The sequence below is a fragment of the Stigmatopora argus genome, chromosome 5 (genome assembly GCF_051989625.1).
Source record: "Stigmatopora argus isolate UIUO_Sarg chromosome 5, RoL_Sarg_1.0, whole genome shotgun sequence".
Lineage (NCBI taxonomy): Eukaryota > Metazoa > Chordata > Actinopteri > Syngnathiformes > Syngnathidae > Stigmatopora > Stigmatopora argus.
In genome coordinates, this window is record NC_135391.1 from 5,284,260 (window position 1) to 5,299,249 (window position 14,990).

General features: G+C 39.6%; 1 protein-coding gene across 8 annotated transcripts in view; it reads left to right on the forward strand.

Annotated features, from left to right (window-relative positions):
* Positions 1 to 14,990, forward strand: part of arvcfb (ARVCF delta catenin family member b) — a 340,912-nt gene that overhangs the window by 98,966 nt on the left and 226,956 nt on the right. For all 8 annotated transcript variants that reach the window (XM_077601832.1, XM_077601828.1, XM_077601831.1 and 5 more), the window contains 7 exons: positions 34 to 105; positions 8,285 to 8,412; positions 10,273 to 10,423; positions 11,109 to 11,301; positions 11,635 to 11,746; positions 12,128 to 12,215; positions 13,866 to 13,957. In XM_077601832.1, coding sequence (XP_077457958.1) covers positions 34 to 105; positions 8,285 to 8,412; positions 10,273 to 10,423; positions 11,109 to 11,301; positions 11,635 to 11,746; positions 12,128 to 12,215; positions 13,866 to 13,957 — 836 coding nt within the window. The remainder of the gene's footprint in view (positions 1 to 33; positions 106 to 8,284; positions 8,413 to 10,272; positions 10,424 to 11,108; positions 11,302 to 11,634; positions 11,747 to 12,127; positions 12,216 to 13,865; positions 13,958 to 14,990) is intronic.

Below are 14,990 nucleotides of genomic sequence, written 5' to 3' on the forward strand. Positions count from 1 at the left end.
TGATATTCTTCATTTGCTCTCTCTTCCATGCAGGTAGAAAAAATGGTGAAAATGACAAAAACTACGACACACTGGATCTTCCAAAGCGTACTGAACCGACAAAAGGTAGGGGTGTCAACAATTGCAATGTGCAGAAACAAGAACTGGAATATAATCTTTCCCCCCCAAAACTGTGGGCTACTTTTATTGGAAATCCCATCAAAATGTTTGGGTTTTCTTTTTTTGGGTGTGCATTTAGCTGACGAAGATGACATGCAAGACAAACTGGTTTCAAGTAATTGCCTTTCCAGTTTAAAATGTTGGAATGATCAAGTTCTATATGATTATTTATGGTTGGGTCACAGACGAACATGGCGTTTTTGTTGTAGAGAATGCAAATAGTTATTTGCACTTACAAGCTTTTGGGGGGGGCTGTTTTGTTCCGTTGTTTTGTCAGGCAGGTGGTTTGCTCCGTGTTTTTTATGCCAGAACAGCTTGATGCTCTACCTGGTCATTTGTACTCTAATGGATATCCATTAGAAAAGCAGTCAGACAGAACAAGCTTTTCAGAAGAAAGAGACACAAATGAGAGAGAACAGAGCAGGTGGAAATGAAAGCAGATAAATTACAATCCAACTGAATGCGAGCACAGTCATCTAAATAGCAGTTGTAATGCGTATTATATTGACTGAGAATGGTTTAAACTTACCATCTATTGGTTAAAATGAGTTGAGAATAACTCGGTCCCAATTCTGTTTTTCTGCTGTCGCCGTGAATAGTTTATTAAAAGCCTCCTTGACATGAATCTTTGATTCTTGTAAACAAAATCACTACTAACACAAGTATTTCATTTTTCCTCCTAAAGCAGATACTTTTTTTTCAAGTTCAAGTTTTATTGCGCCTTGAAATGCCAAGTTTCTGGAGTGGTACAATTATGGTGGATGGGAAGTACTACATTTCCAGTTCATGCCATTTCTAACCAGAATATTGTAAATGATAGATTGTGCATCCTAAATTCCGAGCAGCAGTCACACATATTCTCGTTCTCGCGGTTAGAATGTAACACCAAGATAGCAAATGCTGACATTGGGGTTTTTGTAGCCCACGCATTGGTTGTTGGAATATGCTGCTCACCCTCTCGTTCGTCATAAACGCACCACTCATGTCCCTCTTAAAATTATTCCCTTCTGCCTCACTTCCGGCTGTCACATTTCATAGAAAGGTGCGACCCAGTTACTACAACTATAGCATGAATAGATTCTGCTGGGCATTTGGATTGGTGATGGTCTATTCTTCTGACCACCATGAGATTATGCATAGTCCTATTATAAGAGATCATACAGCATTATTTTTATGTTGCTGTATTTAATACAATGTCAACAGGTGGTCCAAAGCTGGGGCTTGCAAAATGCCCAGTAGTGAACTGGGAAAATATATTTTGGCGCCCATTTTAAAGAGAGTTCAGGTAGCTTTTTCTATCATCTTGTCAATACTTCTATGGGAACTGAACAGCGTCGCTATATGATTGGATGTGAGTATATGTGCAAATAAGAGCAGGGATTTTCATTTCCTACACAAGAGATAATCCAGAGTATCCATTACACTGAAGCATGTGATGGGTTCATGGGGGTGGACCAAGCATTAAATGAGGGATGGTTGCTGACACCAATCCAGACACAGCAAATCCCTTCACTGTCAGCCACCATCATAATGGGCATCGTACATTCTGGATGCCTGTTCTGCTCTGAGAATGAAAGACCGAGCGAGTGTCAAGCCTGCAGGGCACCAGTCCAGTGCAGTCGAGGGGGATGGGAAATCAGTGCGCTTCTTAATCAGGATTCAGTATTTGCCCAGCAAAATAATCAGATTTGTGATGATTCTGTTACTCTGACAGGCATCCACAGTGACTTTAATTTGATCGCGGTGCATGTAGTATGTGCTTTCCTATTTTCTTTAATGCACATCTTCAATGAATTGGCTATTTTTTTAAATTGGTTTCATATATAAGGCATAGTAGTGGTAGTAGTAGTAGTGGTAGTAGTAGTAGTAGTAGTAGTGGTAGTAGTAGTAGTAGTAGTAGTAGTGGTAGTAGTAGTGGTAGTAGTTGTGGTAGTGATAGTAGTTGTAGTGGTGGTAGTTGTGGTGGTAGTAGTGGTAGTAGTGGTAGTAGTGGTGGTAGTGGTGGTAGTTGTAGTGGTGGTAGTTGTGGTGGTGGTAGTTGTGGTGGTAGTAGTAGTAGTGGTAGTAGTGGTAGAGGTAGTAGTGGTGGTAGTGGTAGTTGTAGTGGTAGTAGTTGTAGTGGTGGTGGTAGTAGTGGTAGTAGTGGTAGTAGTGGTAGTAGTGGTAGTTGTAGTAGTTGTGGTAGTAGTTGTGGTAGTGGTAGTAGTTGTGGAAGTGGTAGTAGTTGTGGTAGTAGTTGTGGTAGTGGTGGTAGCGGTAGTAGTAGTAGTGGTAGCGGTAGTAGTGGTAGTAGTAGTAGTAGTAGTAGTAGTAGTAGTAGTAGTAGTAGTAGTAGTAGTAGTAGTAGTAGTAGTAACAGCAGTAGTAGAGGTTGAGAGTTGTGTTATACATGTTAGGATGTAAAGTTTTGTTTTTGGCTGCCATCAAGTGGCATGGTTGACAATCCATCAGCAGAATTGGATTTTGAATTACTGACCTGTCACTGCAAGTGCAGCTGGTTGCAAAGGGTTCATCTTGTTTTAAATTGGTCCTTCATTTCCCTGACATTTTAGTAAAATTGATGATGGACACCTGATGTTGAAAGGGAGATCTGGAGGAAGTACTTGATAGGGGGTCTGAGCTGTCTATTTGTCTTTTTTGGCACTCTTCCTCTTCCCCCAACTGTCACTTGCCCCCCAACCATCCCATCTCACCAGGACATCTTTGTGAGTGAAAGCTGATGGGCAGCTGTACAAGACTCCGGCACGCAGACAATTTTTCTTTCTTTTGTACGCATCTAACAAACTTGGACTAACCACTGTATGGGTATGCTAATGTACCATGGCCTGAGACTGCCCGTAGAGGTGCAAATCCCCAGAAAGCTCCAAATGGGTGCCAGGGGAGATGATAAAGCTTTGACTCCTGGCTACTGTCCATATGAAGATGGAGTAGGAGACGGGCCTTGGACACGAAGAGTCAATGTTTTCTAGCTTCTATCATACTTTTCCGTCACGTTTCAGTTGGCTGCAATTGAATGATCTTGAATCAAAAGGGCCAAAGAATTTTCTATGAATTCTACATTCTGACAAGGGATGCTACCAAAATATAAACTTACTTCGCTTTTCTCATAGTTACCCCCACCTCAGTGTTTGTTTCTATTTCAGTATATTCGACCACCACAAAACCCTTTTACGTAAAGAGCACAAATAATGCAAAGTCAAATAAGGAACAGCTGTAAAATAAGTAAATAAGTATATGTAAATAAGATATTAATATAGAAGTGTTGGGGTAAAATGTCAGTTCAGCCAAACAAAACATTTTTCATTATTTATAGTTGATTTTCCTCTTGATTTGTTTACTGTAGTGATTATTTACATACATTGCAGTCGTTTGCAGACATGCTGTTTTAGATAGCGAAAGTGCATTGGTTATTTATATCTATTGCTTACATTTATTCATTATTTATATTTTCTATTCATCAGCTCGCTCTTCTGAAGTTCACACACGTCCCTTTGCCAACTTCACACTAAAATTTAAAAGGATTACATCGTGCATTGAGAGTTTGTGAGACCCTTTGCCTTACACAGTGATATCTTTATGATCCACATGTACACTGTCAAGATAATAAGAAAATAAGTTAAGACTCAATGTGAGGTTTAAAGTAAATTTTCTTGTGAAAGTCAGCCACCTAGTGCAAACGCACACACACACACACGAACACAGACACACACACACACATTTATTAAATGATGGCTACACCCCTTTCTCAATTGCCAACAGTCTGTAATCTGTCATGAATTGTTTGAGGATACTCCAGGTACTTCAAACAGTTTTCTCTTCCAAGCCAAAAACATAAACCCCAATATTTGAGCATAATATTCCCTGGCTGAGAGATAAACAAAAACAGTTTTACTCATTTTGAATTTGCTTAATACTATCTACTGTCCAAGGCAACTCGTGTAACATTTTTACGGTGGTGCCTGAGCAACCCACTCCAGATAAAATATGGAAATGTACACTATGTATATGTACAATTTCACCAAAGCTGGTCCGCCCATTTGGGCCGGCTCTTCTGAGGTAAACATGGCCGACCGTGTCTTTGTCAAAATGTCTTTCGGTTTTGCCTAATTACTTTAAAAACAGTTTGGAGGTCCGGATAATCTGACGTCGGGGTCAGTATTTACACCGCCATTTGGTGACCCCTGATTTAGAAGGAGGCAGAGTAGTAAAGCTTCACATCTTGACGAGGGCCAATTAAAGAGAGTACTAGATGATGTGATTGATACTTTTACCTGGTCACTAGGCAAAAGAGTCATTCTGATATGGCAAGGGTGTCAAACTCGGGTTGGTTCGCGGGCAGCATTAACGTCAATGCCATTTCATGTGGGCCGTACCATTTTAGATCTAATATTTAGATTTTTTTTTTAAATTGGATTAAAAGAACTGGATCAAAAGCCCTAAATATTCCGTTTTTATAGATCTAAAGCAATGTTTATTTGAGCTTTTTTTTCTTAGTATTGGAAAAATTCCTTTAATCCTGTTTTTTATTTCAAAAGGAAATAAAATATTTTTTTAAATTATGTTCAATATTAAAGTGGAAAACGGAAAATATTTATATATTTATTTTTAGATTTTCCCAAATGCTTTTTGAACTAAAAACACAAAAGAATAAAAATGGATAACAAAATTGCAATGATTGATTTTAAAAAGGGGAAAATCAGGAAATGTAATGTACATCTATCATCATTTGAATTTGATCTTAAAACATAGTCTGCACTCATGATTTACTTTCTCGGGCCGCACAAAATGATGCGGCGGGCCAGATTTGGCCCCCGGGCCGACACTTTGACACCAGTGTGAAATGGTGTGGAGGGATATAAGAAAAAAAATGATGAGTAAAGCAAATCACTCTAATGGTACTCTGTTTTTTTGATGATGGCGTTTTTGATTGCCAAAGCATATTTGAATTGAATCACATAGTACTCTTATGTGTTTATTTTATCTTCCCGTTCAAGCTACAGCTCCCTACAAACCATATAAACTGTTGTACCTCAAAATCCAAATATACTATCGGTACCTTCAGCAAATATCAATACTATACTGTTTACACGTGTCCATATATTGGAGTATATGGATTTTCAACCCAATAATACTGGTGATAACCAACACGAGATAAAACAGGATTATTTTCGAATTAGAGCCAAAAGGCCAATGACAAACGTACTATCCTCATCTGAATAACAGTAAGGAGCAATTTGATACAATATTTATTTAGCTCTGTTGTATCTATCAGGAGTGAGCCACTGCACAATTTGTTTTAGCAATGCTACCTTGGCCCCTCTCCAGGTTTTTATTAAATCCATTCCTTTCTCGCCGTGCTATTGATTCAGCATCTGCCTCTATTAAACGAGAAACCCACAACATATGAATCTGCTAAGTGCTTTATTGTTGCATCCAAGCACTTTAGATACTCTTATCTAATATTTTCTTTTTCAAATCATGTCATGAGTAACCTTAAATGACCTTGACTGAACAACTAATACTATCTTACATGTCTCTTGTGTGTTACTTGGAAAATGACCGCAGGCTTTGCGATTCTGCCCATCCTACTCTGTGCTAATAGCTGATAATGTAATTATGTTTGCATCAGAGGAAGGCCTGATGATTAACAACGGCGGATGTGTTACGTGCAAGCCAGATCAAAACATCAAAATTGAGTCTTTTCCGATCGATAATCTTCTTGTGTGTCATGATGTCTTTATCGACTGTCTTTATAGTTTCATACTGGATTTAGAGGGGGTGTTGCAGCAAAAAAATACCGTATTTTGCTGTTTAATATACCCCCCTATTTATTATACCCGGGTATATTAAATGGCGCACAAAGGGGAAGGTACGATCCACTATGCACTCTTTATGCCGTGACGGGGTGCATCAATGTTTTGCAGTCTAAAACGACTTACTGCTCAGGTTAAAACTACTTGCTGCTGAATAAAGTCTGAATTGGAATTTTAATGAACTTAAGTGTCTATATTTATGCCCCCATGAACACAATATACCCGGGTATATTAAACGGCAGGGGTATATTAAATGGTTGTTTCTATTTAAGGGAAAAATGATTCCCAACTGGGATTCGAACCCCAACTGTCTACATGGCAGTCAGGTGAACAAACCTCTACACCAGGGGTCACCAAACTACGGCCCGCGGGCCGGATACGGCCCGCCGGCACATTTTGACCGGCCCTCTGAACAATACCAGAGATGCTATCGGAATTTTTTTTTTTTTTTTTTTTTTTTGAATTTTTTTTTTTTTTTTTTTTTTTTTTTTTTTGGGGATGCGGCCCGCTGGCACATCTGGACCGGCCCTCTGAACAATACCAGAGACGCTATCGGATTTTTTTTCCTATTTGGCCTTGAAGACTGGGACATTTTAATATTGTGTTTGGTTCATTGCACCCCTGCTGAGCCCACAAATCATCCCAGTGAAGCGGGGCTTCGCATTGCTTCTTTGGTGACACGCGCTGGGAGAGTGTTTCCCTTTGATGCATGCGGGCACGTCCACCGTTGCATGCACGAGCAGTGTTACCGAGACATCTGGACGATCGCAGGTGAGGGCGGAGCCCTGGGACCATCGCGGACTATTCAAGCATATTAAAACTGCAACCTGTTTGAGAACGGAATAATGGCGAAAAAGTTAGGTGAGAGAAAAATTGATTCAGAATGCAGGATATTTAACCTGGAGTGGACAAACGATTATTTTTTTGTTCAATGCAAAGAAAAGGCTGTTTGTCTCATTTGTCAAGAGACGGTGGCGGTATTCAAAGAATACAATCTTTGCCGACACTATGAATCCCGTCACAAAGACAATTACGATAGATTGCAAGGCCAAATACGAGCAGACAAACTCTCAAAGCGAAAAAGTGGACTACTATCTCAGCAGAACCAGGCATCCGTTCAGGCCAGCTTTTGGGTTGCTAAATTGATAGCAAGCAGCGGTAAGCCTTTCACTGACGGAGAGTTTGTTAAGAAATGTATGGATACTGTCGCGGAGGAGGTGTGTCCCGAGAAGAAAGATGCATTTAATGCCGTAAGTCTGTCGGTGAGTACAATGACCAGACGCGTTGAAGAAATCGGGAGTAATGTATATGCCCAGCTGCAGCAGAAGACGAAATAATTTGACTTTTTTTCATTAGCACTGGATGAAAGCACGGACGTGCAAGACACAGCGCAACTGCTCATTTTTATTCGTGGAGTTAGCGCAAACTTTGAGATTTGCGAGGATCTGGCAGCCCTCCAAAGTCTCAAAGGGACTACAACGGGAGAGGATATTTTTGACAAAGTGTGCCAAACCATGGAGAAGTTGGACCTGGACTGGTCAAAGCTAGCTAGCATCACGACTGACGGGGCTCCTAGCATGGTGGCCGAAACTCGCGGTCTAATAATGGGACGCATGAACCGGGAGTTGGAAAAAAGGGGTCTCACCGCCCCGCTACGAGTCCACTGCCAAATTCACCACCAAGCACTGTGCTGCAAAATGTTGACGTGGGATTCTGTAATGACGGTTGTGGTGTCGTGCATAAACTTCAGAGCAAAGGGAGAAGATTGTGCATGGCACAACAGAAAGTTAATGTTCCATGGCTTTTTCTGTTACAAACTGACACCGGCCCCCCATCAGAGAAGGGAAAAGTTATGTGGCCCTCACAAGAAAAAGTTTGGGGACCCCTGCTCTACACCATGAAGTGGCCACACCTTACCTTACTTATGTTAAATGATTTAATATACCCCACATTTGATATACCCCCCATTTAAATTAAATGGGGTATATTAGATGGAGCACAAACGGGAGGCTCAGAAAAGCAAAAATCATTTAATATATTAAATGGGGGTATATTAAATGGCGCACAGATGGGAGGCTCAAAAAAGCAAAAATCATTTAATATATTAAATGGGGGTATATTAAATGGGGGGGATTATTAAATGGGGGGGGGGGGTTATTAAATGGCGCACAAACGGGAGGCTCAAAAAATCATTTAATATACCCAGGTATATTAAACGGCAAAATACGGTACTTCTGGCCATGTTTGGACAAAAGCTAATAGCGAAACTGACTTTTTTATTATTTTTTTTGTGTGTGTTTGTTTTCTTATAGGGTTTGAGCTTTTGTATCAACCAGAAGTGGTGAGACTCTATCTTTCACTGCTGACGGAGAGCCAAAATTACAATACCTTGGAGGCTGCTGCTGGGGCTCTGCAGAACCTCGGTGCAGGGCAATGGACTGTGAGTGCAAGTGTTGGGCTGGTACAGCAGACACCAAGTTTTTCCACATTTATTTATGTATCTCTACACTGCTTTTTTATGACATGACAGATGGAGGGGTCATGAGTTAAGAAATCCGTTTTGGGGGATTTATCCAAAAGTTAAGGTTCACTGGAACTTGTAAAGATACGGCTTCACGAAAAATTTAGTGAGATAAATCTATCTGAAGCGAAGAGTGTAGTTGAATCATTATAATGCAGACAACTCTGTTAGATATTTGCTTCTGATGATGGAGGAGATGAGAAAATATTTGGCTGGGATCAGACGTGGTCCAATTAAAGCCGCAGAAAATATAGTGAGGAGCTTTCTGACTTGAAGGGAGCTATGAATTTTGAACAGGAAGGCGAATTTTTAGATGTCAGAAAAAAAAGTATGCTTTGTTGTAACGTTCGGAGACAACATTCTTCAAAATAATGAGTCCTGTAAATGATAACAAATCTATTGGAGTGAGTAAGTCATCATTGTGAAAAGCTTTGCTAAAAGACTGAGGCTGTTTTAAATGGTTTTAGGACCACTGCCTCAATGCAAGTTAAGCAAACGACTTCCTGTTAGCAAATGCAATTGAATGCTGATTAAATGGGTATATTTTCTTCTCCTGGACACTCAGACTTGTCCCAAGTTACGACCCTTCGCAAATTTAAAATATTGATCAAAGAATGATTGATAATACCACTGGTGTCAAAGTGGTGGCCCGCGGGCCAAATCTGGCCCACCACATCATTTTGTATGGCCCGAGAAAGTAAATGATGAGTGCCAACTTTCTGTTTTATGATGAAATTCAAATGAAGATTGTAGATTATTTCCTGTTTCCTCATTTTAAATCAATAATTGCAAACAATTTTTACTCATTTGAATGTCCAAAAATGATCTATCGATTAGCACCATCGACAAAGCTGTCAATTTATTAATCGATTAATTTTGGCAGCCTAGTTAGAAGACATAACGGCCCTCCAGATGTAATTGAAACTAAAAAATGAGTTTGACACCCCTGGATTACACTTTTTAAAATGCCTCAGTTGACTTTCAAGTTGCATCCTGGTGCTTTTTGGGAATAACTTTTTTTAGTGTTTGTTTCATGCATTTAGTCTTTGGTTCCTTGGTCCATTGATCTTACGTCAACCTCACCTTCCCATGTTTATAGAAAGGCTGTTGCTTAGCGCTGTCAGCATGCAGCCACGGTTCCTTCCGTGTATTTAGCAGCACAGCAGCTATCAGGGAAGTGTGACCTTTCCGCCGTATGACATTGGCACCAGCGGGCACCCACAGCTACTTTGGAACTCTCATATTAGTGCTTAATTATCTCCATTCCAGATCATCACATTTCATCCTCTCAATAGTTCAGCTGGAGTGACTCCAAGCATGAGTGCTCATTCTGAGGACAAATCCTTTTCTCCTTTGCTACTTTTTTTTCTCTGAGGAAGCTGATGTGAAGGTCCACAGGCCAAATTCAGGAGAAAGTAGAGCTACTTAACCATTTGTCACATCTGGCTGCTGGACTAAGCCTCTGCTCCCCTTTTGGCTTTGGCTTTCTCAAAATTTAAACCTCAAACACCTTTTTTTAATCATCGTCGTTGGCTGTGGTTAAATTTGAAGGCATACTACTGCCATCTTGTGGCTCCAGTTTACCTAGTTTGATTATGTCTAAGAAAACCTTAAAGAATTGTTCTCCTCTAAAATCTATATTTTATTCCCTATCACGTCATGGAAGTTTGATTTAGTCGCACCCAATGAGACAGTTTGAATTGAAGAATATTTTTTCAATTGATTCCACTCTTGTGTGAATAAAAATGGACTCAGCTGACCCACTTTTGTCTTCCACAGTGGTCCAACTATATCCGGGCAACAGTCCGGAAAGAGAAAGGACTTCCTATCCTGGTGGAGCTGTTGCGGTCCGACTCTGACAAGGTGGTCCGAGCTGTGGCTATCGCCCTGCGCAACCTCTCCATTGACCGCCGCAACAAGGACCTTATTGGTAAGCACACTTGCCATATATTATCTATACACTTGCCATATATTATCTATACACACACATACTCAAAAATGTAGACTTACCGTAAAATCCAACTGCCCCATATTATACAATGATCATGAAGCTGTCACGGGACCTGCGTGGGTTTTCTCCGGGTACCGTGGGCCGGACCATAGATTTTTACCAAATGCTTTTTGAACTAAAAACACAAAATTGGATTTCAAAATTGCAATTATTGATTTAAAAAGGGATGAATTAGGAAATGTAATATAAAAAGGTATACATTAGGAAATGTAATATAAAAAGGGATACATTAGGAAATGTAATATAAAAAGGGATAAATTAGGAAATGTAATATACACCTATAATCATTGGAATTTGATCCTAAAACAGAAAGTAGGCATTCATGATATACTTTCTCGGGCCACATAAAATGATGCGTCGGACCAGATTTGGCCCCCGGGCTGCCACTTTGACACCTGTGGCTTAGACTAATTTATATTGCAATAAAATGCTGTGTATGTTATGGCAGTACATGTTTTTTTTATACTGGATCACATTTATATGATTTGGAAAACCCTGTTCTAGATTGGGCGTCAAGTAAAATAAATGTAGTCCCATTTTAAATGTTGTTTTTTTGTATGTCAATGATGTCTTTAATTGTATATTTTCTTTTCGGTATTGATAGGAAGTTACGCCATGCGGGACTTGGTCAGTAACTTGCCAAGCGGACAACAGCGGCCAGCCAAGAACTTGGAGGAAGACACTGTAGTGGCCATCCTCAACACCATCCACGAAATTGTCACCGACAGCTCTGAAAACGCCCGATCGCTCGTGCAGGCTCAAGCTATCGAGAAGCTGGTCGCCATTAATCGGACTAGGTGCCCTTTTATACTAAATTCCATGCAATTTGAGAAATGAGCAGGATGACTTTAATGTCTACACAGTCTTCCATAAGGGTTACGCATCTAGGGGTATTTTCATCTTTGATTTTTTTCAACTCCAGGCTCTAACTAGATGTAATATTTGCTGGTGTTTCAAAAATAACTAATGAAAGGAAGTATTTCTAGTTAAAAATAACGAGACCGCTATTGTAAGTGCTGTGATTGCTTGTGTTTGCCCACATTTCTCACTTGCATGACATTAACAGATCTCTCTATACGTAGCGTCAATTCATGCCCTTTTGCATATTTTTGTTCCTTTTGTTTCTTCAGTCAGTCACCCAGAGAAACAAAAGCCGCGTCTCATGTGCTGCAGACAGTGTGGAGTTATAAGGAACTCAGGAATAATTTGGCAAAGGATGGATGGAACAAGAGCCATTTCCAGGTATGGCATAAATAACAGAGACAAAAATGTCTTGCAAAAATTATATAACTCTGTTTTATTCAATTCATTATGGGATCATTTTATTGATATGTACAACTGTTAGTATGACGGTGCAGTTCATCATACTGAGTGTTTACCGTGTGAGTTATTATAGTTAAACAAAGTGGCAGTGTCTTTTTTTTAATGCAATATGCTATGTGGCTCTAAATGCCCAATAAAGAAACTAGTGGGAGCATATAATACATCTCTAAATTACCTCCTTCTGAAAGAATGTTCCTGTTTTAATGACTCCGTAGGGGAATGTCACCAATTTACTGAACAGTGTTTAATTTATCACTCAAATTAGCTTAGACAATAAATTGTACAATAATTCTCTTTCAGTCCACGACGACAGTGAACCCAAAAGGAACCAAGAATGGCAAACCCGGTTATGATGACACAACTCTGCCCCTCATGGAGAAGAATCAAGGTTGGTCAGAACTTATCAACTGCTTAAATTAGTCGGTTAGCAAAATGAGGCAATGACAACCACAAGAGAGGCTTCTCAGTAGAATTAGCTGACATTATGATTCAATTCACCCCAAAATTAATCTCTATGACAAATTCGAAGAAATTAAGACGGCATCAGGGTCTAGTTTCCAATTTGAAGAATAAACCCGGGCAATATTTCAATATTGCTATATTGTGAGCAAATCCTATTAAGAGACCGGCAACTGTAACTTTAAGCCACTTTGTTGTAATTAAAGTCCAACGTCTTTTAGTTACAAATCAAAGGAGGTCCACAGCAGAATGTAGTTGAAATACCGTCAATGCCTTTTTATTTTCCGAACCACACTGATTTTCTTTAAAAAGACATTAAAATATGCATGGTGGGCGAGTGGTTAACGTATCAGCCTCACTGTTCTGAGATCGATGGTTCGATCCCAGGTTGGTCCACACTAGAAAATAGATGCTATATTTGTGGAAAATGTGAGGGGGAGGGCGAATGTAGATGATAAAGAGGAAAAGCCCAAAGACTAAGTCCTGGGGCACACCAGCGGAGAAGGAGCCATTTTCATCTGTGGGAATCAAATTTCACAATAAAATGTCATTACTTTTATGGTAACTCAATATGAATTGCTCCATTGTTATGAGTCACGGGAAGAGAAATGGATTAGATCGAGGTGCCCTTCCTATTTCCAGCACCTAAAATATGAACGCAAATATTATGCGTCCTTGTAGTTTCACCTGATAATGTAATCTCCTCTAAACAATATGATAATCACTTGTTTGAGTTGTGCCTGCAGCTTGGTTTTGAACGCCTTTTAATTCAATGAATACAGTAGAGCACATGTGTCAAAGTGGTGGCCCGGGGGCCAAATCTGGCCCGCCGCATCATTTTGTGTGGCCCGGGAAAGTAAATCATGAGTGCCGACTTTCTGTTTTAGGATCAAATTAGAATGAAGAGTATAGATGTATATTTAATTTCCTGATTTTCCCACTTTTAAATCAATAATTGTAATTTTTTAATCCATTTTTTCTGTGTTTTTAGTTCAAAAATCATTTTGTAAAATCTAAAAATATATTTAAAAAAGCTAAAATAAACTTTACTTTAGATCTATAAAAAACTGAATATGCAGGGCTTTTAATCCAGTTCTTTTAATCCATTTATTAAAAAAAATAATCTAAATATTATATCTAAAATGGTTCGGCCCACGTGAAATCAAGTTGACGTTAAAGCGGCCTGCGAACCAACCCAAGTCTGACACCCTTGCAGTAGAGCAATGGTACCAAAGTGTTTGAATTTTTTCATGTAATTATCCAAAGAGTTCAGAGGTTGAATAAATGATTCTTCAATGCCAAATACAAATCGTGATCGGAATGCTCGACCAGTGACTCGTGTCTACCGAAATGAATCATTGAAACGTTCATTTTCAATGACACGACCCTTTTTTCTGACCACGCTAAGCCTGAAATCACTCAGTCTTTATACACAAGGACACTGTTCAAACATGGACATAAAAATAAAAAATAAAAACTCAAGTTTGAATTACCCCAAGAGTTCTTGCTACTAAATAACTCAATGCATTATTTGTCCTAATCTGCAATGGAGTTGACCCCTTCTATCTGACCTCATTAGATGGTTACTCTACCATTGACCAGAGGGACAGAGACTGCAAATACAGGACTGGTGACAGTTCAGTGGACCTGACAGAACGGGAGCCATTAAAGGTAGCAGCAAAACTTTTTTTCGTCTCCAGGGGGATTAGCTGTAGAGGACAAAATAATGGTGTTCCACTGAAATATTGTCACATCAACTCCCCCCTTTTTGTCCCCTCCTCTCCCAACTTCCCTCCCCTCTCTTCCTTCTCTGCATTTTCTGTGGTTGTCCTCAGTGGAACATTTTAATCCTATTGGTCCTTTAAAGTTCATGTATGTGTCTGTCTGCAGCTCAGGGCTGTGTTTGCACTCAGATCTGTGAGCCACGAGTTAATTAAGCAGAAGCTTTCGGAGTCTGTAAAGTAATTATGCTCTCACTGATTAAAATAGCTGCCATTAGCGACCTCTCATGGAACGCGTCCTTAAAATGGCAATGAGAAGACTTGGTTGCTGGTGATAGTGACTTCAAACTCCCCATTTTTTAAAATTCCGAACTTATTAGGAAGACACCTTCAACATACCGTATTTTCACAACTATAAGGCGCACTTAAAAGTCTTAAATTTTCTCCAAAATAGACAGGGCGCCTTATAATCCAATGTTCTTTATATATGGAAAAAAATTAAAATGTGTCATTCATTGAGGGTGCGCCTTATAATGCAGTGCGCCTTATAATGCAGTGCGCCTTATAATGCAGTGTGCTTTATAGTCATGAAAATACGGTACATAAATATCAGATGAATCCACTATGATTTATGTGTATTATGTCTAACCTAATATCCTTAAAAATGGAATTCCTGCTAGTCTACAGTCAAAAGAATGTGACAAATCTTGTCCATTTAGATCCCACTAGGCCATTTTCCCCAACCAAAAAGTCTTGTTGAGTGTTAAGAGTTTTACTTTGAAAATCCTACGTCTGCTATCTGTAACATCCCAAGGTTTTTCTACACAGCCTTGCAACTTGCAGCAATTAATACTTTCTCCTTTCTTTGCATGTCTTTATGTCTTCTTTACCTTTTGTAGCTTGCCTACAGCAGGAAATTAACACCAGCATCTCTGGACTCTGCTGCATGTGGATGTTTGCGTGTTTTGGGCCCAATGTATTGA